Here is a 26,090-nt window from a genome sequence, read left to right as displayed (position 1 = left end):
AGCATGTCATGACCTCTTAAACTACCCAACTGGAAAAGGGTGACATCATGCACTCACACACATTTGCATGTGTCCACTCTGTTGTCCTGCTAGTGTCTTAACACTCACACACATGACATTTACACGCAGCAAATGCAGAGATTTTTGAGACACTGTTTTGGTGTGACGATGACAAAACACCACCATCCATCCATTTTCTGTAAACGCTTATCCCCTTTGGGTCACGAGGGGGGCTGGAGCCGATCCAAGCTGACAATGGGCAAGAGGCGGGGTGCACCCTGCACAGATCACCAGACTATCACAGGGCTGACACACAGAGACAGGCAACCATTCATGCTTACATTCATTCACACCTACGGGCAATTTAAAGTCACCAATTAACCTGACACCTGCATGTCTTTGGACTGTGGGAGGAAGCTGGAGAACCCCAGAATACCCACGCTGACACAGGGAGAACAAGCAAACTCCATACGGAAGGGCCCCAGGTGGCAGGCGGGTTCGAACCCACAGCCCAAAATAGCCACCAAAACACAGAGAATAAAAAAGGCCAAACAAAAGGTCCACTAATGTGATGATATAACAGAAACGCCATCAGCCAACTGAATGTAATAATTCCTCCCCAGGAACTGATAAAATCTCTCTTATAAAATCATGTGACATCCTGTAGTAGGCTATATCTGTAATTTGTTAATGACCTGATGCCAATTGTGTCTATGCCTTGAGACAAAAACATGTTAAACGTTTGCAGCATATTTCATAATGGGGAAAAAAATAAATTCATGCTTTTATGTTAAACAGAAATTTAGCTTTTTTATGATTTAACTCAAAACTCCCATAATCTTGGTACTCACTCACAGAATAGGTTGTTGCTCCACATTCCCTTAATCAGAACTGAACTAGGGACAATGTAATTCTCCTACAGAGCACCGTTTACATGGAATGATCATGAATCAAATAGGGATGCACCAATCCAATATCTGGATCGAATATCGGCCCGATATCATCAAAACAGATGGATCGGGTATCGGAATATGCAACCTATACCTGAGGCAATCCTTCCCCTTTAAATCTATTGCGATGCAAGCTACGTCATACGTCAGGGAGCGAAGGAGAGAATCTGCTGTGTGGAGGTATTTCACACTATTTCAACTGCTGTTGCACAATTGTTTATTTTTGTTAAAAATAAATAGTTCATCATTGCATTAATCCGTTTCATCTTGTTTCATTTTATCTTAGGAAAGAACTGTGTAGTCATCAATGTCTGATGCCCCTAGTCTTTTCTGTTCTACATGTAAAGGTTAACTTTTTAGGTCAACTGTGGTATCGGATCGGTATCGGCTGATACTCAAAGCCACAGCATCGGGATTGAAACGTATCGGCTGATACTCAAAGCCACAGCATCGGGATTGAAACTGAAAAGGCTGGATTGGTGCACCTCTAGAATCAAACACTGCCTCACCATTGTGTCATAAACTATACTGAGAATAATTCAGCTTAACTCAAACGTGCAATAATGAGTCAACTTGTGCAATATGAGTCAACTTGTGCAAAAATGATTTTTAATGTTATTTTTTGGGGGAGGATTGTGTCTAATTTTTCTATTTTTTTTATATTCAGGCATGGCACAGCAAATTCCATTGTACTTCTTGTGCAATGACAATAAAGTCTACACCATAGCATGTTTATTCATTATTCATGTATGCTGCCTTTTAGCTGCTAGATGTTGGTATTACTGTTTGTTTTGTATGACTTTATTTGTATTTTTAATGGTTTGCCTATTGGCTATGTGTTTATTTTAATTTATATTAGGTTTGGCTATTGATTATTTTTGTCTTTGTTCATGCTTGGCATTGCTGAAAATTGATTTTCTTAGTCTTAAATTAAGGTTTGAATGAATAATATATATGTAAGATATAAAGCATCGATCTAGTGTACTGTTTAGACTTTTATATGTTAAAAAAAACATACAATTATAGTTACATTGTGAAGTATTTGTTTGGCTTTTTTATTGTCTGGGTTTTAAGATATTGTAATACTGTAAACTATCAAAAATAGGTTACCTTTTTTTTTAAATGATTAAATTAATTCATTTTTCATGACTTATTGAACTGACTACCCGAGTGAAATGATTCATGCTTTCCCCTTTCACCTACCTAAATGACATAACCCCAGTGATTACACTCAAAAGAAAACTAAACGTGGATGTACTGAGTCAAGAATTGACGTAATACTCGTCAATAGGACCCGACTGTAATTACTCCGGGGTGATAGCAAAGGTTGTTCAGTGGTAAAACAAATTAATGGAGCCAAGTGGTTCAATGAATATAGCGTGTTCTGCGTGTACAACTGTAGAACATGGAGTAACAACAAGCTGTGGAGCTCTGTCTGTTTCCCATACAGCCCGAGGTTACAGAGGGGGGCGTGGTGCTCTACCAAAACAACACTTACCCTATAATGGCGGGCGGCTGTCATATTGTTATGACAGCAGCGTGCAGTTTTAATACACACACAGCTCCGACGCAAATTAAATATATGTGTAATTATTTATATGCGGATTAATGTTATATAATAAATAATTATTGATTATTACAGCGTGTTTGTGTCGCTCGGTTATATTGCTGTTGAGCGTTTATGAGTAAAACAGGTTATATTTTGTCAATACGACGTAGCTACGTAACAATCCCGCTGCAGCACGCGAGCAGCTGGTTGCAATGTAACGGCCAGGTCGCGCGACTGCTGCCCTGGAACGCTGTTGTGGAGCTCGAGGGTTCACGAGCGGGTGAACAGGCGACGAAAGCTGGCAGCCATAGCCCGTAGAAACATCGACTAAACTGGGCTTTGCGGGCGCTTAACTCGATGTAAACCTCATTTAAAACGTTTAATATGAAATAAGAGTTATGCTAAATAAATGTACGGGTTCGTGTACAACATTTTCGAGCGCCCTTTGAGCTGCAGCGAGTCCGAAAACGGGACTGTCCAGACAAATTAGGAGGCAGACAACTGCACACTCTGGGCCACATGTTCATATCCCAAGTGGCTGTTTCTACGATGAGCCAAGTCGCTATAAAAGGGCAGAACTCCAGCCTGCTTATTATAAACACGACTCAAACTTTATTATTCGCTTCAAGTGGGATTTAAAGAAAATACTCAGTGATGGCCTACCTTTAGGTGGCAACATGACCTCCCCATTTTCTCTCCTCACCGCAGAAGTGTTACTAATTCTGCTGATATCGTTGTTGGTAACGTTACTCCCGGGTCCGGAGGTCACCAGTAGTTTATGTTTCTTTTTCTCCTCTCCGCCTCCTTTCCCCTTCTCCCTGTCTTTCTCCCGCCGTTTATCTTTGCTCGGTTTCTTGGGTTTGGAGGAGGAAGGCGCTTTGTGGAGGAAGAAGTCGCTCTGTTTGAAGACTTTATGCGTGTTTGTCGGTGTTTGAGCTCCACCGGTAGCAGGCACCGGAGGGTTGCTGCTACTGCCGCTGCTGCTCGTCTTCACCGGGCTGAAGCTCCACAAGCCCGTACTGCTGCCGCTGCTGCTGCCGTAACTCTGCTGCTGCTTCGTGGGCTGCTGGAGTTTCTCTTTGCCGCTACCGTTGCCTCCAACTGCTGTTTCCCTACTGAGTTTTTTGGGTTTAACGCTCCTCTCCTCGACTCGGACCTTCTTGGGCGGCGGCGGGTTGAAATCCCGGGAAGACTGGGAGCGGTTGTCAGGGGCTCCTTTCGGCTCCGTCGGCTTGGCGAGCGGGCTTTTGACGGAGGCGACCGCCGGGGCTACCGCAGTAGCAGCTCCGGTGAGGTGAGCGGAGCCCAGCGAGTCAGCCATCTTGAGGTTTCTCTCTCTATTTACTCTCTTCCCCCAACGGCCGCCGCTGCTGTTTTTTGCGCGACGTGCAAGCAGGCAATGAAGGGGCGGGGCCGGGCTTGATTGACAGGCAGTGAGGGAGGGGCGGGACTAAGCTTGAGTGACAGGCAGAGAGGGAAAAACTGTGGGCGGGGCTTAGCACTGTACTGTTATGCATTATGTGATAATAATGAGGAGCAAGACCTCAAACAGTACAGAAACATCATGAGAAATATTTTTATTTTTTCAATATATTCTTAGGATAGCTTAATACAACAAGGATTAATTTAATGTTCTTCTTAAAATTAGGTTTAACATGAGTAAATCCAGTTTTAAAATTAAGCAGAGATCTGTTGTACCTCAATCACAGTTTTGGTGCAACAGATTTACATTTAATCTAGGTTCAGAGTAAAAACTGAAATTTAAAGAAAGGTTCAAATTTAATCTTTGTTAATTTTAAGATAGTTTTCCAGTTTGGTGCAACACAATTTAAACTTTAAATTAAATTAATCCATGTTGGTTTAATCCAGTCTTAGTGTTATTTAACAGCCAGTTGGTTTAATCCAGTCTTAGTGTTATTTAACAGCCAAGTATGTGTAATAATATATATATATATATATATTTTAAAGACAGGACAGCTAAGTGTGAAGGGGGGAGAGAGAGAGGGGGTGACATGCAGCAAAGGGCCACAGGTTGGACTTGAACCCGGGCCACTGCGACAACAGCCTTGTACATGGGGCGCCTGCTCTATCCACTATTCCACCAACACCCCATAATATTTTTGATTAATTAAAAAACATCTTAAAAATGTCAGAAAATTGTTACAAAAAATGTCTGGTGATTGACCAACAATCACAAACCCAAAGATACGTCATGTCTGACAAAACAAGGAGTCCAGAAAATGAAAATAAACTTTTTTTTATAGTGTTTTCTGACACAAAAAATTAAATTCATACTAAATATATCTTGGAAAAATAATCTGCAAATCATTTGATAGAAACAATAAGTTGCAGCTCTACTTTATATCGCCTACAGTGGTAGTGGTTTTGATCCTTTGACAAAAACACTGACCATAAAGTATGAAATATTTTGATTAATTTGTTTTACTAGGATTTATTTTTAATTTTTCCTCAGTCTACTCTTTCCCAGAACACAACCCTACAGATCAGCACACTGCCCAGCTGACACAGAGAAGTGCAGTGGCGAGTACATGCGTTTGTTGAAATGGAAATATTCCCATCAGAGGGATAAACTTGCCCTTTTTCATCTAATCTTCACAACTGGATGAGTTCATCACTCTCGCACACTACAACACATCATTATACAGCGCTGTGAGTCCTGCGGAGCTGTTTATACTTTGATTTATTGACATGAAAACATTTTCTTCACTCAGACTGATTGGCTAAGCTGCCAGTGCAAGGCCTGTCAGTGAGTGACAGCCAAGCGTGAATACTAAACATGATTAGCTGCTGCACGCTGCGCGCTGTAAAGTTACAACTGGCCATAAACATTGTGACAAGATTATTCAGAAGAGGAAATCTGACGTCTGCGTGTGAAGTAAAGTGTGCATTATTGAGTCAAAGTCAAATTCTGTATGTGACTAATGTACCTAAAAATAATGTGGTGGAAGACATCATACAATATAAAACAGAGCTGACACAGTTTTCAGTTTCTTCAGATGGCAGCGCTGCCTGCTGCTACTGCTCACACACACTCAACACTGATTGGCTATATTTATAAGCCATTACATAACATGTTAAACTGCTCCATGGGAAAACTGAGGTGACCCAGTTAAGATAGCAACCTGGCTTAATTCATACAAGACAGGGAGATACAGAGTGTGTGTGTGTGTGTGTGTGTGTGTGTGTGTGTGTGTGTGTGTGTGTGTGTGAGAGACAGACTGTGTACACAACGTGTTAGCAGGTGTGTACGTCAGAATAGGCAAGAAGCAAATTAAAGTAAGACACTGTGGGAGGGCTGTTGATTCTCCTGCCTTGTGATACAGCAGACGTGGGACCAAGTCATTGCTGTGCAAGTCTCAAGTCTTAACAATCAAGTCCTGACTCAAGTCCCCAGTCTTGATGTGATCTTTACCAAATATTATTTCAACAGCAGAGTAATAATATATTAAATTGACAAAAATCATGGATGCTTTTTAAAATTTGTATTTATTTGTTAAAATCAGTTTGTTATAAAGTAAACCTTGTAAATTTCTCCTAGCTATTTGGGATCACAGGGACCTGATAAGTATTAAAAACTAAACATTGTCAACACTAATTAAGTCCTAATGTCCTCAAACGACTACTTCCTAATTAACAGCTTGTTACTGTTGCTTAAATTGGTTAAAATATTTTGCCATACCAAACTACAAACATTATTAATCATAAATAAACAAGTTTCAACCATTAAATGTGATCAGGTTTTTACATGGATTAGTGTATTGTGGTCTTACTACCACTAGATGGCACAAAAAGTGTCCACGAACGAGGACAGCAGGTCTGAGTCAAGTAGAATGAAGTATTTTAATTGCCCCTCGGGGACAAATAAAGTGTTTTGAATTGAATTGAATAAGGTCAAGTAAAACCAAAATGTGATGTCTTCATATGAGGACACAGGGTCTCAGGAGGATATGCTATCAAATCAAATACCATTAAGGGGCCGTACACATGCCACATTCTTAACTGCTTGGAAAATATGAGGTCGGGCGCTGGGCACTACTCCTGTGCCTACTCTGTGCCAACTTTAAAGGACACGGATGCAGGTTGCTAAGTGACTATAACTAGCACTGTATCATAGCCTACTTACCTGAAATCCAGAGTGCAGGGTTGATCTTCTAAGTTGCTCATTTCTCCTCTGTTTCAGATCATATTCCTGCTGGAACAAATCCGACTGTGTCTGGAAGCCTTTTTTGTTGATTTAAAAGGGAGAAAGTGCGACTATACAACATCATTTCCCGACTGCAAATACACTGCTACATGTAGCCACATGCTAACAACAGGGAAACTTGTAATCTTTAGTTGCTGATGTTGTTCATATCTCCTGTTTCACCATCATGTATGAATGTACTTCACTTGTATGCATTCATGAGTGCTGCACAACCACAAATGTAGTTGATCAATATTTATACTTTACTCCAATGTCACTGTAGAGGTTTGTAGATCCCGCTGCTGCTGCAACAGGTGCTTTTACCACTGACTTGAAAGCAAAGAGGTCTGACACAAATCTGCCTAAACCACCTCTCTGCTGCCCCATTACACATTAAATATTGCATTGTAATGTACTGTATAATTAATCTGAAATGAGCATTGGCTTTGTGTGATCACAAGCAAATAATCACAGTATGTCTTCCCACCTGCTGCGTCTCTCTGTGCGTGTAAAGTGAATACAAATGTGAAACCTTCAAGGTCTCGGTGTACGGTGGCGAGCGACTGTGTTTATGCCACCTGCAGTGATTAATTAATTGCCATATTAGTTTGCATGTGTGGATACATTCCGCTCTGCAAATCTTCCAGGTGTGAGAAAGGATCTCCTGCTGTTACCCCTCCTCGAAACACATACACACACACAAACACACACACAGAGTGATTGACATCATCAGATTATCTGTGTTTTATGCTATCAGCCAGTAAAGACACAATTATTATTTTTGTGGCTTCAGAGACAAGTCAGTGATTTATTAACAGCTCTGTGTTGTAAATAAAAGCTGTATGTACGCACACACATTCAAACACAACCCGCACACACTTTTCGTGACATCATCTTCTGCAAATAAAAACAAAGAGACATGTCTTTACTTAATGTTCATTTTTACTGATTGATTTCTGCAACATACAAACATTTTGTGTGTGTTTATGTTTGTGTGTGTGGAAAGAGGGACACAAGGTGTGTGTGTGTGTGTATGTGTGTGTCTGAGGGGGCGGGCTGAACGAGAGTCCCACAGGAGGCAATGAGCAAGCAGCAGCGAATCACATCGCTCACGCTCACGCCGCTAACGATGATTGGAGGAGAGAAGGAAAAGGGGGGGAGGGGCGGGCTCTCACTTAAAGGCACAGGTGGGCTCTTTTCTGAGATCGAGGCGAGTGTGCATGTGAAGGGGGTCACGTAAATAAAATAGAAAGAAAGAAATGGGAGTATTGGAGAAACAAATGATAACGATTAAAAGACAGTTTTTTCCCAGCATGTCTAATAGTCAGTTTACGTCGGATTTTGTTACTTTCAACCGGCAACAATTTAGAGATGGATCACTTAAAGGGGACCCGTTATGTTTTTCCTCATCTTCTGTCATAAATATAGTTACAATGTCAATGTTTGTATTAAATGTTTTAAATAAAGAGGTAAACGTACGCTAAAGTAATCACTGTGGGCAAAAACCTTAAGCTTTAAGACTGTTCTGAATACTGTTAACGATTTTTTCTACTTTCAAGACGAGCTACGTCCACTTGTGATGGATTTTATTATACGGTCATCTGCTTCAAGCTCGCTAATGCAGGTATCTACATGATGTAGCCTACACTGCTACATGTGGCTGCATGCTAACGTCAGGCAAACCTGCTGGAAAATGTCAAGTTGAGTTTACAATCTTTTAATGATGAATTTAATGTGAGAAAATGCAACTAAACACACTTATTTCCCCACTGCAAATGCGTTGCTACATGTAGCCACATGCTAACGTCAGGGAAACTTGTAATCTAGGTTGTGGATGTCGTTAATTTCTTCCCAATGATAGATCATATTTCTGTTGGAACACTTCCAGTTGTGTTTCGAAGCTTTTTTCATTGATTTCAACAGTGGAGAGTGCGAACATACACAGTAATTTCCCGACTGCAAATACACTGCTATGTGTAGCAACATGCTAACGCCAGAAAAACTTGTAATCTTAGTTGCTGATGTTATTAAATTCTTCCCGATTTGAGATCATATTCCTGCTGGAACATGTCCAGTTGTGTAGAAGCTTTTTTTCGTTGATTTTAATGGGTGAAAGTGCGACTGTTCACCGTCATTTCCCAATTGCAAATACACTGCTACATGTAGCCACATGCTAACATCAGGGAAACATGTAATCTTGGTGGTCAAGGTCATATTCCCGCTGGAACATGTCTGGTTGTGTTTAGAAGCTTTTATTGGTGATTCTTCACGGCAGGAAGTGCTGCTATTCTCTGTTACAGTCATTCCCCAGCTGCAATGAAGGCGCAGAGACACCGAAATACAGAACAGAAATACAAATCAGAGCAGCCTCAGCTTAAAGATACCGGCGCTAAAACGGAGTGTTTCAGACAGAGGGTGAACAGAGGTGTTCCAGCACAGACAGTGTGACGAAAATTAAGTGATTTTTGAACATTAAAGCACGTAAACATGTTCTGGCAGAAACCCAACATACAAGTATGAACCCGAATATGAGCATAATAGGTCCCCTTTAAAGTCCTGGCACACAGACATGTTGAAATCGGCAGCCTTTTAAAAATTAAAAAGGCAGAGACAGGGTGGGAGGCGAGGGGGATGAAAGAGAGAAAACAGCAGGGGAAGTACTAAGGAAGCGAAAAATAATGAGATGCTCCTTGTCCAGAGCAGGAGATTCATCTCTGTTGTATGTTCTACATTAAAAGAGCCGAGAGACAGAAAGGAAGAAATCAAAACGTGTAACAAAAAAAAAAAATGTAAAAAAAAAAAAGACGAAGGTGAAAGGAGAGTATGTGAGAAGCAAAGAGAGGAGTGGGGGGGTTTGAGCAGTGGACTTGTGACGCAACAAACAACCGCGTATACAAAAATAACTTTTAAAATACCATTTACAAAAAACGACCATTATTATTATTATCATCATTGTCATTAATATTATTATTACAATCTTATTCGAAGCCCGTTGTAGCTATCTGAAAGGGGGCCGGCTGGCAGTCGACGCTTTTCTTCTGCCAACCAATTAAAACAAGAATTTCTCAATCTTTGTAAGCATATAACTCGAACATAAAAATAAAAACAACCCTGAAATATTTGCCAGAAGCAAAAAAAAAAAAAAAAGAACAAAGGGCAGCAGAATAATTTACAGTTTGAAGGGAAACACTGTGTAGGGGAGGAATCATCATCATCATCATCATCATGCACTGACTTTCTTACATCTTCTGTTAATAAGAATATTTAAGATAACAAAAACAAAAATCTGAAATATTATATACCTAAACTGCCCTGTACAGTTTTTTATCTTTATAAAACAATGCATATACTGTATAGTTATGGTAGCTAATGAAGGAGAAGTTAGCAGAGAACAATAAGGAGAAAACAGTAGTCCTGGGTCCCTATCATCATTGTCTCACACATACAGAGGCAGGTACAGTATGATTTCTTTTAAATTTGGTCGTCGCATGAAAAACCATACAAGTCTCATCTGGGGTTGTTACGGGAAGCCAGACTATTTCTCAATCTGTCAAGTCCCGTAAGAGTTTCAGGTGATGTCTAACATTCCTACTCCGAAACACTGAGTAAAATGACTTGCATGGTTGTTCATCCAACAGGAAATGGAGACTGTCAACAGAAAAAGCAAAAGGTACAATAACAGAAAGACAAAAACAAGACAGTGCTGAGGAAAATAAAAAGAAGTAAACAGCAAAATTGAGTCCCGATAACGACCAAGAGAAGCAGAAATACACCGATAGACGGAGAAGTGAACTGAAGAGAGCAATTAAAGAGGACTGTCATTGGCTGTCTTCTCTGAGAGGCGGACTAAGGCAGGCTCATGGTCCCAGCAGTGAGAGCCAGAGTCACAGAGCTGATCAGTTTGGTCATTAATGGCGTGTTTTAAGGTCAATTTAAAAGCAGACTTCCTGGAAACTTAGCTTCAAATGTTGTATGTTTTAACTATTTTCTGACTTTTCTAACTAATCTTTTGTGATGTTTTCTATTGTGAATTATTGGAGAAGGGAACATCACTCTTTGGTTAAACATTTGTAAATCAGATGTAAGACGTTAAGAACTCCTTAATCTCTATTCTCAGTTTCTCTGCATTCAGCTATGCTTTCTAACGCCACATGATGTCAACGTAATGATTACTGTCCTCTGCCACTGAATTAAAAGATATCTAAAGGAACAATTCAACATTTTCTTTGCATCTTTGCTTTTTTTCCTGTGAGTTAGAAGAGGAGAGTGACACCACTCTCGTGTCTGTACAGGAAACATGAACGTACAGCTAGCAGCTGGTTAGCTTAGCTTAGCATAAATACTGAAGATAAGGGGAAAAGCTGGCCTAGCTCTGTTTAAAGTAGAGCTGCACAATAAATATATTTTTTTAATGCCACCACAATGTCGACATCTGCGATAAACACATCTTGAAAGACCTATTGAACATGAAGGTACAGCTTGCAGCTAGTTAGCCTAGCTTAGCATAAATACTGGAAACAGGGTAACAAGCTTGCCTCTGTACAAAGGTACTAAAGTCCGCCTACCCACATCTGAGCAACTCACTAAAAAAGCACACATGTACTGCAAACGTGTAATTATCTAGACCAGTGGTTCCCAACTGGTGGGTCGCAGTCCAAAAGTGGGTCGCGGGTCCATTCTGACTGGACCGCAAGTGACTTGTGAATGTGACAAGTTTGTAAAAACACACTTTAAGTACAGTATATTGAAACGCTGTGTCCTCCTGGAGAGTGAGTGACTCACTGGACAGAGACAGCAAACTAGCTCGACAATATGGCCAAACATTAGTATGACCCTGAATATATATCCTATGTGGACCTAGAACAAATGACTAAGGAGACATCTGGACCCCGTGGCCAGACCAGTTGGGAACCACTGATCTAGACATTACCTGGAGGAGCTGTATGTGAGAACGGAAATGTCAGCATCAGTTGGATCAGACGTTAAACAGACTTTAAACTGCCAGCTCCCTTGTATAGAGTCTGTGTTAATGTTCGACTGAGCCTATTTGTGAAGCTGGCAAGTGTCCGGAGAATTCACAGTGGGAGCATTGATGATGTTTCCATCGTGCAGATTGCACAAAATCGGAAGAAAACAAACATCCAAAGGTTAAGATGAAGGGTAATTTATACGAAGATGGTAACAAAAATGTCTAACTGGAGAGGTGATGAGATTTAGGGACTTGTGTTGGTAAGGGTCAAAGCTGAAGTCGTCAGACAAATTCAAGGAACAGCAAGAGAATCTGTTGTTTATGACCAAATTACAAACTGGCTACTTGAATGCGGTGTAATCTGTGTCATGTCCTACCTCCTGCACGCTCTACCCAGGCGCCCCTCATTGCCTAAACCAAATGGAGCATTTCTTGTTGTATGCTACATTTGTGAAAGAGAAACTCCGGACGATGTCCAAATCTGATTCTCAGGACATGGTCTGGAGTATAAGTTTTAAAACCACAATTTACATGTTTCCAGCCTTTATGCTAAGCTAAGCTAAAATAAGCTAAGCGTCTTTAGGCTTCAGCTCCACATACACGAGAGTGGTGTAAAACTTGTCATCTAACTCACAGCAGGAACTAAAAATGTGGAACTATCCCTCTAAAAGCCACAGAGTAGGACTCTGGAGCCAATATGGCTGCTACTGACCACTGCAATGACCAAACTATCAATCCATGACTCTGGTAAACAGGGAGGTCAGCAGCATAGACACATAAAGTACTGGAGCTGACATGACTGCAGCTAATACAGGAGTAAATGCTACAGGAGACCACAACAGAGGCGAGGAACAGCTGGAGTACTTGTGTTTCTATGCTGGTCCTTTGTAATGTAGCACCAGCACACAGAAAGAGGGAGAGGGGAAGAGACAGAGAGAAAGAGCACCCTGGCAACCTGTACATACCCAACAGAAAAGGTTGCATCATGGGTAACAGATTATCTAGGTTCGCTTTGAAGATTGTTGTTCATTCAGTAGGAGGAAGCAGACACCGTCTGGGAGTTCAGTTAAACCTCAGGAATAGGAATCAGCTTCCCACAGTAGCTTTTCTGATTAAAGATAATTCCTGATTTATGATGAAAAAAAAATACTTTTTTTCTCATTTGGCATGAAAGAAAATTTCTGTTTAACACCTAAGGGCTCCACATACACCTCTATTCATTTAGTCACACACATTCTCATGATGTGTGAAAAGCCAGAGAGAGAAATAAGAGCTTTTTTAATCTACTCTCAAGTCACTAGAAACAGGAAAGAAACAGGAATTACTCTTTAACCATCAACAGGAAAATAACCAGACTGATCCCAGGTCAGCGTCTAGAGAAGTGAAAACCTCTAATATCAGCAAGCTGAACAGGAAAACGTGGACAAAACCACTTGACCAGTAAGTGTTCTTCTGCTTTGCACAGTGGCACTTTGAAGGAAGGACTGAGGAGGAGGAGTAGGAGGAGGAGGAGGTGTTGCACAGAGTTACACAGAAGGTGTTTCTATGTAAAATTGTGATGTTTGTCTGTGTAGCATCTATCAACTAGGTTTTTGGACCAGCCAGGTGAGATTGGTAGAGTCCATCTCCTGACGAGGGAGGACACTGTTGGTGGACGGGCAGATAGATCGTCCCATCACATCCACTCCAGGGGGGGTTCCCGAGGGCCTTTGGGCTGAATGCAGCGGTTACCGAACCCTGACAGAAGATGGAGAAGAAGTTCTTAGCTGGGCTTGTTTTGCTTTGAAGGGATAGTTTGGATTTTTTAAAGTAAACTGTATGAGGTACTTATCCATCGTCAGTGTATTACATACAGCAAAACGTATTTAGACACCCTAAAAAAATCAGTCTAAGTGTACACTACATATAGAATATTTTCACTGCTTCACCTTGACCTAGACTGCCTTTTTCGACAGGGAATTGAATCTATATTCTCTCAAAAGCCCCCACACTCATTTGACAAAAACATTTTACCCCTCAGAACACAGACGCTGCTGATCTACTGCTGCCTCGATAGGTTTGTTTGTGTTATTGTGCGACCTTGGTGAATCCCAACTAACTCTTTAGAACACTGAGGGCACACAATAGTTTCTTTGCGCATGACGTCAAACATCAGTTTGCTGTCCAGATCGAGGGTAGGCAACTGTAAGCCAAGACTATCAACCCGAGAAAAATGCTTGATTTGCGCTGATTATTAGAGGTGTAATGATCCATTGATCTGGATCAATGTATCGGCTCAGTGATCAATGATCCAGTATGATCAATGCAAAATGAAAATGAAAATATCAATCTATATTGTCATCTTTGGGATACGCTTTTATTTTGAAAGTCTGTCACTGTCAAACAGCACAGGCAGATGTGAAGCAGTTAAGAGAAAGACGATGAGGATTACATTATTTACTCTGGGAATAAATTAGCAGTGTTTGAAAGCCCTGAAGGCTATGTGAGTCAGTTTACGCAGACTTAAGTGGTTACAATGACTTACATTATTTAGGCTATGTGTTGTTTTTATCTTTTATGGCAAAAAGCAAAAGAGAAACGGGTTGCTGCGTCTTCAGTAACAGACTGTGTTAAATGGGCAGATATTATCGTCTCATATAGATCTCAGACCCTAAAATCGAATTCAACTGAAATCATATCGCGGCGGACTTTGTAATATCGGCAAATACCGTATCGTGATGAAATTGGTGATTTACACCCTTACTGATTATGGCTGTTACGATGAATCAAATCACAATTTGATTCATAGTTCAAAAAAAGGGGACACTTCAAGTCCAAAAAAACCAAACAAACAAAAAAAAAACTCACTTCAAAACAGCAGCAGATGTGGATCATAAACCTCCATCTTCAGTCTGGAGGTGTCGAGTCAGCTAATGTCAAATGTTAAGGTCAAAGTGTTGTTTTAAACACAGATTTTTAATGGTGCTTCACCAAACCTCTGGGAACGATCAACCAATTAAGTAGACCATAGCAGCTAAAGTTAGCTAACACTACCCTGACAGCAGTGCATCCATGTACAGAGCTGAAATATAAAAGACAGTTATACTCAAGCACATTTACTCCCCCGGCCAAAAACGGCCAGCAGTCGTTTCAGCCGTGAACCCAACTGCACATGGAATAAATAATTATAGTTCTCTGGACTCTTGGATGCTTTTCATCAGCTTGCCATGTAGTGTTAGGGGGTCTGAGGGATGAGGTAATTTGTAACGACGATAATGTCAACAACGGGCAAAACCAGTCAAGCTGTGCGAAAAATCACTTATCTAGATTTTTTATTGATCATATAGAAGATGAGTTTACATTTCTGACTATACCTGCTGCCTGCACGTTCATCCAAACCTTTTATGAAGTCACATTCCTCTATATCCAATTCACACAGCATATGGATTTGTCACTTCCTGCCCTCCACCTGAATTTCACGAGTCACAATAGTCACATGATTTCATAAAGGCAATAACATAAATTTACTAATGGGTCGAGGCAGCAGTAGACCAGCAACACCGGTGTTCTGTGAGGTAAAATTACTGTTTTGCTCAAAGGAGTCTGGAGGCTTTGAAGAGAGCGATATAATGGCTTCAGTTCCCCGTCAGAAAGGGCTGTCTGACGGTTAGATAAAGTGGTGAAAATAATCCAAATATGGTGTAAACTTAAATTGACTAAACATGTTTTGCTGCTTCCCCTCGTCTGCAGCAGTACATCAGTTAGCTTCTGTGGCGGTACCCCTGTCTGCTTCTCCAAACAGGAGGTATGCCGACCGCCATCTACTGAAGGTAATACACTTTCAATGGACAAGTACCTCATACAACCCCACTTCAAAAATTCCAAACAATCCCTTTAAACAGAATAAATCAAATCCAGAAAATGTCTTCCACCCGGAGGAGAGTGTGCCTTCAATTCTTGCCTGGTCTCAAAACCATCAAACATTTTCTGCACATGCAGCCTAAAGCTACATTTCCAATCAGCACAAGCAATGCCACACATCACAAAAAAATGATGACATTAATATAAACCATGTTTGTCAGCAAAGTTTTCCGCACTGAGACTAAAAAAAAATAAAAAAAAAAAAAAAAAATCATTACTTGTGCAAATAACATTTTGTGAATGACACGTAGAAACCTGACAGTCAGAAATACATGTATAGGAGGTACGACAGCAGACTTACCCACCCAGGTCTGCCTTGCTGTCTGTCGCTGTGGTGCCAGCAGATGCAGGGTCAGCTGGAGACGTCTTCTTAACACACTCTGACACATCTGCACACAAACACATACATATACAGATTAACGGGGTGGAAGTGTCGTGTGAACATCAGCTGTGTTCAGTGCTCGGTCAGGAGGTGTTGTATAACAGTTTTAGTGATGTAAGACACATTTAAACTGCATTTATCTATCTGAGGTGCTCCTTAATTTATTATAATTATCACCATATTGTTATTATTTCTATTTCATTGTGACCATGTAAAGATCCAGTGTGCAGGATTTAGGGGGATATATTGGCAGAAATGGAAAATAATATAATAAGTATGTTTTCTTTAGTGTATGATCACCTGAAAATAAGAATTGTTGTGTTTTCGTTACCTTACGCAGGATTTATACTTCTATGTTGAATCGACGCTGTAGCCAGAAATGTAACTACACGTCGTGGTGATGCAGACCTAAATTGTGAAAACAATAAAGCCTCCACAAAAATAGCATTTTCTGTCTTGTGTGTGATTTATCCTGGCTTCATATGAGCTGAGGAAAAGTCCGCTAGTCACTTAGCTAATTTATACAATGTAAAATGCTATAGGCTTGTGCTAATAATGTTAGCATGTTATATTTGTGTGGAAAACGTATTTAGTATAAGACAATTGTTTTGTCAGTGAACCTTGTGAGTCTTAATGGAGCCAAATATTGTAACGTTACCTTTGTTAAATGTTGCTGTTGTCCCTGGTTTCATATGAGAAGAGGAAAAGTCCACTAGCCACTTGGCTAATTTATACAATGTAAAATGCCATAGGCTTGTGCTAATAACGTTAGCATGTTATATTTCTGTAGAAAACATGTTCAGTATAAGACAGTTGTTTTGTCTGTGAACCTTGTGAGTTGTAATGGAGCCAAATCTTGTAACGTTTCCTTCGTTAAATGTTGCCGTTTTCCCTGGTTTTATATGAGTAGAGGAAAAGCCCTGTAGCCGCTAGCTAATTTATACAATGTAAAATGCCATGGATTTGTGCGTATAACGTTAGCATGTTGTATTTGTGGGGAAAATGTGTCCAGATAAAGACAAGTGTTTGTCTGTGAATGCTGCGAGTTATAGTGAAGCGGATCTGCGGTGTTTGTGTTTGAAATTGTGGCTATTAAGCCATGTTTGATGTGTGTTTAATGTGTGTTTTGAATCAACTAAACTTCACAGCACTCCACAGAAACCCTGCAGCCGACTAGTGTTTTGGAGGTGTAACTGCAGAGTGAGAAGATTCAGCTGGTTGCAATCTGCAGTCCTCACCACTAGATGCCACACTGTTCCTTTAACTTCAAACTAGCCTGTGCTGGAAATACGAAACAATATACTGGATAAGTTTTCTACTCACTGTTCATTAAATAATCAGGTTTGGCTTGATATCTCTTTATGTATTCATGTGATACATTTTTGGCTACTTTAACACATGCAGGCCTCGGGGCCAAAATAGCCTCATTTGAGCTGCACCACACCTTCAACCTTCAGATGCACATAGCACCACATTACACCCACGTGTGAGCGAAATACACACATGCAGTTTCACATGCTGATAAAACATTTGTTCTGCCAAGAAACTTAGTTCATGACATTTGAAGGCCGGCTATCAGCGGGAACTTTAATGAAACCACGGTCCTTTTATTCTCCATAAACGCTCCTATTGAGTTATGTTCATAGCTGCTAAAAAGAATCATTACAGGATTCCAGTCAAACTGTTATTCCCCTTCGATTAGTCTGTCTCTGTCACAGACATGCACGCACTGAAACTACTGAAGCACTAAATTGGCAGTAGCCGTCATCACACAGTCCTCACAGCACGGGAAAGCACGCGCACGCACACACACACACACACACACACACACACACACACTTTTCATTTCACCTCTCGATAGACATGTTTTATCTTTTCCCCTTTTCTGTCTTTCTGTATCTCTTTCTGTCTCCTTATTACTCACTCCCTCGCTCTTACAGCTGCCCTTTTGAGAAATGCTGTCAGTCTTATCGTGCGCGGGCTAATTTGTAAAATGCTGAAGGTCTGTCTCCTGCTCTGCTCCACTGAATAACTACCGTGAATACACATAAACACAAGGACAAACACGCAGAGACTCCTCTGCACAGAGCAGCATGCAGACCTATACCCTATTCGCACAGGGATAATATTACCTATTATAATTCATTCATTTTCTGTGACTGCTTATCCTTTTGGGGCGTCGCAGGGAGGGCTGGAGTCTATCCCAGCTGACATTGGGCGAGAGGCAGGGTACAACCTGGACAGGTCACCAGACTATCACACGGCTGACACATAGAGACAGACAACCATTCACACTCACATTCACACCTACGGGCAATTTAGAGTCTCCAATTAACCTGCATGTCTTTGGACTGTGGGAGGAAGCCGGAGTAAACCTGGAGAAAACCCACGCTGACACGGGGAGAACATGCAAACCCAGAAAAGGGGGATCGAACCAGGAACCCTCTTGGTGTGAGGTGACAGCGCTCACCACTGCACCACCATGCCACCTATAATTAATCATGTGATTTAGAAATTATCCCCCAATGTCTGTGTCTCATGTGACACATTTGCACGGGATAAGCAAAGTCTGTATTTTACTGGAATTTAAAGAAATTATCTCCCACATATGATGACAAGGCTCAGTGAATCATATAAATTGGCACCCAAACTCTAATTTATTTTAATTAATAATGCAGCCTTTATAATTCTCAACCTGAAAAGAGGCAGAAAAAAGGCACCCAAAAAAAGAAAAAAGAAGCAAAACAGGAAAATTTACAACCCCAAATTCACATGGGACTAATGTTATCACATGACCTCTGTGTTTGTTTGTCAAAATACAGTACTGGTATCACCAGGGGACTTATGTGATTTAGAAAGTACCCCCCAAAGCCTGTTCTTCTTGCGGTGCATTCACATGGGATAACCAGTGTGTATTTCACTCAAATTTACTGACATTATCTCTGAGATACACAACAACAAAACAACAACCAGCACCACTAGTGATGCACAGTGTCAACCTCCTTTTTAATGTGGCTTAATCAAACAGAACAGATTCTGCCACTAACTATCACGTCATTCATCTCTCCATGCTGTGTAGTAAGATAAGCCTCCAGAATTTGCACCCAAAATGTTGCCATAACTTTCATTTAGAATTGCCAACGCAGCCTCCGTAATTCTCAACAAGGAAAGAGGCAGAAACGAGGCGCAGAGAAACCTGAAAACCTTAAGACAAAACCCCAAATCACAGAGATGCCAATTCAGACATGTCCAATATTGTCACATGACATTTGTGTTTGGCGAAATATGACAGGTAATTTGCGGTGGAATCTTTGCTTGTCAAATTGACAAAACAAACATGGCAGATTCACACGGGATTAAGATCACATAAGACCTCTGCAATTATTACAAATTACGAGTGGTCCCCAGGTAATACTGGTCCCCTGTGAACAGAGCTTCAGAGTGATTCCTGAAGCACTGTCTCTGAAGACATTAACACTTGTAGCCAGTGTGTTTACCAAGTGTGCCAAACTGAATGCACGTTCTCTGATATACACTTAGTTTGCGACTCAATAACACACTTCTAGCAAACATGGGTATCATTGTTTTTTTTATCTTCGACTACACTTTTGTTGTTTGAGGAGTGTTACAACATTTGAGGAGGAAAACAAAACTATTCACCCTTATTTATACTGTTGGTAGGAATAGACTACATACTCTACTTATTTGAATACCTGTGTGTGTGTGTGTTTTCTACATGTACAAAACCTTATTGCAAACAGCTGTGCCCTGCAGACAGACACAAGCCACAAATGTTTCCATTTATTCTGTCCGTGTGTAGTTGGTACTATGTGTGCTTATTTACATAATTGTTTGTACTGTGTTGAGGCAGAAACACAGTTTTGTTTGCTCGTGCAAGAGACGTATCATGTTTTGGTTCAGTGTAAGGTTTTGTGGTTAGCGTGTAGAGTTTTGCGATAAAAGCAACCAGATAATAAACTGTAAGATCACAGACAACCTCTGTATTTCTTACAAATTACTCAAGGTCCCCAGGTAACACCAGTCCGAAGCGAACAGGCTACACAGACAGAAACAAGCAGCTATGATGATGTGTGTTCATACCTTTATTTGAGCCACTCCATTCAGCTGAGGCTGACGTTTTCACCTCCACAGGGTCTGACAGAGAGAGCAACACACAGAGTGAGTGTCACAAAGACAGAAGTGATGACAAACAAACAAAAACTTCACTTTGACACACATCCTCACACATTCATACTTTTCAAACTCTCTCCTCTATTAAGCCATCCTCTCGTCAATACCTCCAATTGTGGCAGAAAACTGAGAGCTCGATTGATCTCTGATCACAAACAGCAGATGATTACAAAGAGGAGACACATTTAAGAAATGATATTAAAGCCTCAGGACATTGTTCCAGCTTTCTACTGTGTCACTGTACCCTCAATACATTCATGTACCTAAATACATCCACTTCTACATCACTATACAAGCGACAAACTACAGCTGTGCCCCAGCTCCATACTACACACACCAAATGTAGATGAAAACCAAGACTAAAACTAAAACTAACAGCAAAAAAGAACAATGCAACATGAAACTAAAATAAATTGATATCCAAACTAGATTTTCTGCAAATGGCTTAACTAGCAGGTAGAAAGCAACTACAAATGAAGGCTTTCCTCACAATACTTGAAAATTAACACTAAAACTGAATAAAAACAAAACAAAAACTAAGTTTATCAACATAAAAATATAAATATGACTATGTATGCCTTCTTACAACTAAACGAAAATCAAAAACAAAATTAAAAACTATTAAAAAAAATTTAAATAATAGCAAATTAGTATTAAGTTCAGTGCTGATCTTTCTAGTGTCAAGTTTATTCAGTGTGTATACAAGAAATCAACACATCATTCTTTTATACGAACAGGAAATGATAATAATAATAATAATAATACACGTGACATATATTGGACATCACTGCCAATAAGGAGACAGCAAAATTATTATTTTAGGATTGATTAAGATTTAATAGTTTAACGTATTTCTAGACCTGTTTTAAAACCATCCACATTAGCTTTTTTTTCTGCTGTGTAGAATGTGGGAAAAGTGTCCATCAAAAGTACACTCTAAATTATTATTATTATTATTATTTTATTTTTTATTGATATTGTTACTATTATTATTGTAGTTTTAAATGTTTCTTTTGTGATAACAAAACATGGTATTGGCATGCTTCTTTTCCATATAAACATACATAATGCCAACAGACGAAGGAACAATGCACACAAAAAAAAAGATAAAAAATAAATAAACAAAATGAAATAAAATAGAATTAAATAAAATTGGGGGAAAAAAACATAAATAAGGGCAAATTAAAACTAATAATAATAATATAATAAAAATAAAATAAATTAAGTTAAGTTAAATTAAATAATAATAATAACAAAAAATTTACTATGTATGCTGCCTGTTTTGAGTATTTTTTATTTTGTCAGGTATCTGTGTATAGTATGGATTGAGACACAGCTTGTCACTGATCCTTCACAGATAGACTTTCCAAAACCACTGCAGGTCAGAAATGCTGCCAATGGCGCCCTCTAGTGTTGTAAAACTAATAAAGCCTCTCACTAAAGATAGGAACTTCCTTTCTGACACAACACTGAAAATGTTTAAACTCCTTTTTCTCATCTGCTCTCATGTGGTCGAACGTTTGAATACTACACAGGGAAAAAGGGAAGAGCAGCAGGCAACAGGGTGGCCAAGTTATTGAAGACACCATCCTGTGACAGAGAGGGCGCAGGTGTGATACCTGCAACATGTGCGTCCATCTGTCTGTTTGAAGCCAGGATGACAGACTGAGGCCCTACATGTTCATACACGGTGAGGCACCAGTTGAGAGGAGCAGATAAAATGGGAATAGACTATGTTTTCCAGCTCCTATCAGAGGCTAACAACTGTATCAAACAACAGCTGCTCATCCTTCACTCACACCAATAAAGCCGGAGTTTTAAAATTCACAAACTCCCATCAGAGTCTCACACTCACTGATCCGTCCACCATCTTTGTCCAGCCATAACAACACCAGCTGTATCCAGGAGGTGACCCAGTGAACCCACAGCACTGGGAACACACCTGTGAATCTCGACCAATGCAAACGCACCTGTGGCCAGCAGGAAGGACTCAGGGGTTCTTGCAGGGAGGGGGGGAGGGGAGTCATCGCTGTCCCAGCAGTCTGGGTTAAAAAGGTCAGAGGTCAAATGAGAAGCAACGTTAATCACTGGCCCGAGAAGAAAGACAAAGATATCGAGAGCAGTCAGATGTAAACGATGCAACTTACATTTGTTTCCTGCTCTAATGAAAGCTGAACATTAGATACACAAATAATATAAAACTGCTTTATTACAAACGTTTAAAAAAAATCTGTTACGTCACCTTGAAAGGCAAATTTAAAACAACAAAGGCCTTTACTTTATTTCTTTGTTCAATATGTGAAAGGTCATATTTTTTTACATTTCATGACTATGAAAACCATGACTGCATATTTCAGTTTAACTTGACTATTATTGTTACTGCCAATAATATGCTGAAATATATGTCAGGTTCACTAAAAATATTGTCTATTTATATGCTGAAATTTATTTAAAAATCAAATGAAAATATTGTCAGAAAAAATGTAAAATTAATTAAAAAATATTGTCTATTTGTGTGTTTAAATACTTGTAAAATTGAATTAAATATTGTCTATTTATATGGTGAAATATATGTAAAATTAGATAAGAATAGTCTATTTGTATATTGAAATATTTGTAAAAATCAGCAAAAAAATACTGTTTATTTGCATGTCAGAAAACAAAGTAAAATTCAATGAAAAATACTATCAATTGGTGTGTTGAAATATTTGTAAAATTCAGTAAAAATATTTGTCTATTTGTATGTTTAAATATATATAACATTTGATGATAAATTGTCTATTTTTATGTTAAAAAAAATATGTCAAATTTAATAAAAAAAATTGTCATTTGTGTGATGAAAATATATGCAAAATTCAATAAATACAATGTCAATTTGTATGTTGAAATAAAAATCTGACAAAAAATAATGTTTCTTTCTTTGTTGAAATATATGCAAAATTCAATAAAAATATCATCTATTCGTGTGTTGAAATATATATATATAAAATTCAAGTAAAATATTCTCCATTTGTACGTTGAAAAATATATGAAAAATTCAATAAAGAATAGTGTTCATTAAAAAAACATACAGTAGGCAGGCACTCCGGCCAGATATTTAACTGTATTTGAAATAATTTACAAAATATGGTCATTTAAAATGACTTTACATTAGGATGTATCCAATATAATTTATTTTTAGAGCTGCAGCAAAGTACAACAAAACTCATACAGTGAATTACACAATGTGAGGTACTGATTTGATAAGTCTGTCAACAGTGGGCATGAAAGAGAAATATATATATATATATATTTTGTTTATTGTCTTTAAGTCTTTTTGATTATTTGTTGCATTCTTCTTATCATTAATATTATTATTGTTATTTGTGTTCTTTGGTAAATCCCACACATGCAGACGGACAAAACTAAATCATGTTATTTTTACCATTTCTTTCTTTTGTAATTGAGTCCTGTTTTCAACAACAAAAAGTTAAATCTGCTGTTGCAGATTGTTATACATTACTTATATATTGCTTTGTTTTTTTACTTTTTTATTAATTAACAGCGATATGAAGACATCCTGGGTTAATGTCAGTATTACCTTGGCAATACTGTATCTGAATATGTCCGGACCAACAGAGCCCATTAAACTTAATAAGTTGGACTCAAACAGTGTGTTACAAGACATTAAAAAATCTGCATGCTGCCTGTTTTTAATCATCCTTTTTAATTGTAAGCAATCACATGTAACCTGAAGTATCAGTCGTGGTATCTGTAGCAGACATCAGTTTTACATCTGTTGTAATGTAATGATAAATAATAATTCACATTTAATTTCTGGGACTTTTACTATTTAGCAGATTGAGTTGCATCTAAAATCACCGACATACTCCAGACAGTCATCATTACATTTCCTTAAACTGTCCTGGTCTTATCCTCTTTAAACTGAGCATAATTTGACAGTATCTGTCTCTGTGGGACAAACTCTTACTGCGTTGCTTTAGAAAATTACCCATGGGTCATTAGTGTTATGATCAGCCCCTGCTGCCTGACAATAATGACAATGATGACTCTCTGGTGGTTCCCCCTGATATAAAGCTACTTTTATTCCACCGTCCAGTTAAAAGAAATTTGGTTCTTTTTAATTCAATCGCAATATCCAAGAAGTCATTTTGTATTACTAACCATATTATGAGTGTGTCCGTCTCTTTCTGACTGAGAGCTGGTTGGACTCTCAAAGAAGCCTGACCCAGCTGAGATTTACTCCGAGGCTCCAAGGAGTGGATACTGCCTTTGAGGAGTTTTACATATGATGTCATTAGTCTTGTTTCTTGGCAGATATCTGCCTCTGTTGCCTTTAAAATAATACTTCTTTTTTGGCTTTATAAATAAAATGGAATTGATCGTATCTAATTTATCAGCTAAAACTAATGCAGTCTAATAACAGTAGCCCTGCAATAAACCCCACCTTCATGAAGGATGTAGTTTGTGGTGTTGTCAAACTGTATTGCATGATACAGAGAAGTATTTCTTTTAGCCTACCCTCCAGTAATATAAATGGGGTGGACAAAACATAGACACACCTATCAGTATAAATGCAACACAACTCAACAGCACCACAAACTGTAGCCTCCAAAATTAACCACACAGCTGACTGAACATGATAACTGTCATAAAGGTACAGTTAATTGCAATGTTATATTACACTGCATTAGCTTTGCTTAAGTGTTGAGCTGCATTGTTTAGTCGATTAATCGATCGACAGAAAACTGAATAAATACAGGACTGACTTCAAGGTTATTTTATTTGTTTTTAAAGCCATACATGGCTGAGCTTCTCTGTCCCTACTCCTCCTCCAGACCTCTTAGATCTTCAGATGAATGTCTTTAAACTGTCCCATGATCGAGGTTGGTGGGTCAGGGGAGATCATGCCTTTGCGGACAAATTTTAAAACGTACATGTTTTCAATGGTCTTTGGTTGCTTGTAGTGGTTTTAATATGTTAGTATTTTACAATCTTATTTACATATGTAAATGTTCTTACTGCTGTTGTTCAGTTTCATGTTTGTGTACATGTTATATTGCTATACATTTGTGTGTCACTCTTTTATTTTGTACAGCACTCTGGTCGACTGTGGCTGTTTTTAAATGTGCTATTTAAATAAACTTAACTTGATTTGATTGGATTTAATCAGTTTAGTGATGGCTCAAGCAAAAAAGGCAAAAATATGCTGGTTACATGCTTCTTAAATGTGAGAATTTGATGCTTTTCTTTGTCATATCTGATAATAAACTGGATATCTTTGGATTTTTGGACTGTTGGCCGAATAAAAAATACCATCTGAAGACTCATCTTGGGCTCTGGGAAGCGACACAGAGCAGGTTAAAAAAATGATGAGCAGATTAAACAAGACTTGCAGCTCCAGTTAGGTGTACCTAATAAACTGGCTGTATATCATTTGTGATTGACTTGGCTTTATTTTACCATTACTATGTCTTATTCAGTGGTTTTAACCAAACCCATACTGCTTGCTGACGGCTACCTCACTTTATAAAACCATTTATAATTCCATGTCTAAAGAAGTCCTGACCACTTTGAAGAAAACAAGATAATGTTGTCGCTGATTAAAGTTAAGAGCTGCTAAAAAATGTAATTACAAAGTCCAGCTTCAGAGGTAATGGAATAAAAAAGGAGTTTTAAGGTTGTTAGTCACTTATGGTCAGGAAATGTTGAGTTCACCTGCTTTTGTTGTTTGTTGGTTGAGTTTCAGTTTAAAAGAGACTGAATTTTGTTTACAAGTCATCAATATTACAGCAGTAAAATTACTGTTATTATTATAGTTTTATTATGTTTTTAGATACGAGGAACTTTTTTCATCCCCAAATTTTATCTCTTTGCTTTATATATTTGTAGTGTTTATGTATGTAATTCAAGCTTTACATGTCACCTTTTAACTGTTCATAATT

General features: G+C 38.9%; 2 protein-coding genes across 4 annotated transcripts in view; both read right to left on the bottom strand.

The window, feature by feature from the left end:
- Window positions 1-3,896, bottom strand: part of LOC126384722 (lysine-specific demethylase RSBN1L-like) — a 61,535-nt gene extending 57,639 nt beyond the window's left edge. The window contains exon 1 of the mRNA XM_050035948.1: window positions 3,163-3,896. Within this exon, the coding sequence (XP_049891905.1) occupies window positions 3,163-3,820 (658 nt within the window). The 5' untranslated portion in view covers window positions 3,821-3,896. The remainder of the gene's footprint in view (window positions 1-3,162) is intronic.
- A 3,731-nt stretch (window positions 3,897-7,627) lies between these two features.
- The window catches only part of ptpn12 (protein tyrosine phosphatase non-receptor type 12), an 80,914-nt gene continuing 62,451 nt past the window's right edge, over window positions 7,628-26,090 (bottom strand). The window contains exons 15-18 of one of the 3 annotated variants that reach the window (XM_050036113.1): window positions 22,116-22,187; window positions 20,056-20,109; window positions 15,874-15,961; window positions 7,628-13,409 (exon numbers count right to left, since the gene is read on the bottom strand). In XM_050036113.1, coding sequence (XP_049892070.1) covers window positions 13,400-13,409; window positions 15,874-15,961; window positions 20,056-20,109; window positions 22,116-22,187 — 224 coding nt within the window. In that variant the 3' untranslated portion in view covers window positions 7,628-13,399. The remainder of the gene's footprint in view (window positions 13,410-15,873; window positions 15,962-20,055; window positions 20,110-22,115; window positions 22,188-26,090) is intronic. The other 2 variants (XM_050036112.1, XM_050036114.1) reach the window with 2 other exon arrangements.

This window comes from Epinephelus moara, chromosome 23 (assembly GCF_006386435.1).
Source record: "Epinephelus moara isolate mb chromosome 23, YSFRI_EMoa_1.0, whole genome shotgun sequence".
Classification (NCBI taxonomy): domain Eukaryota; kingdom Metazoa; phylum Chordata; class Actinopteri; order Perciformes; family Serranidae; genus Epinephelus; species Epinephelus moara.
This window is presented reverse-complemented; position numbering and strand designations above follow the sequence as displayed.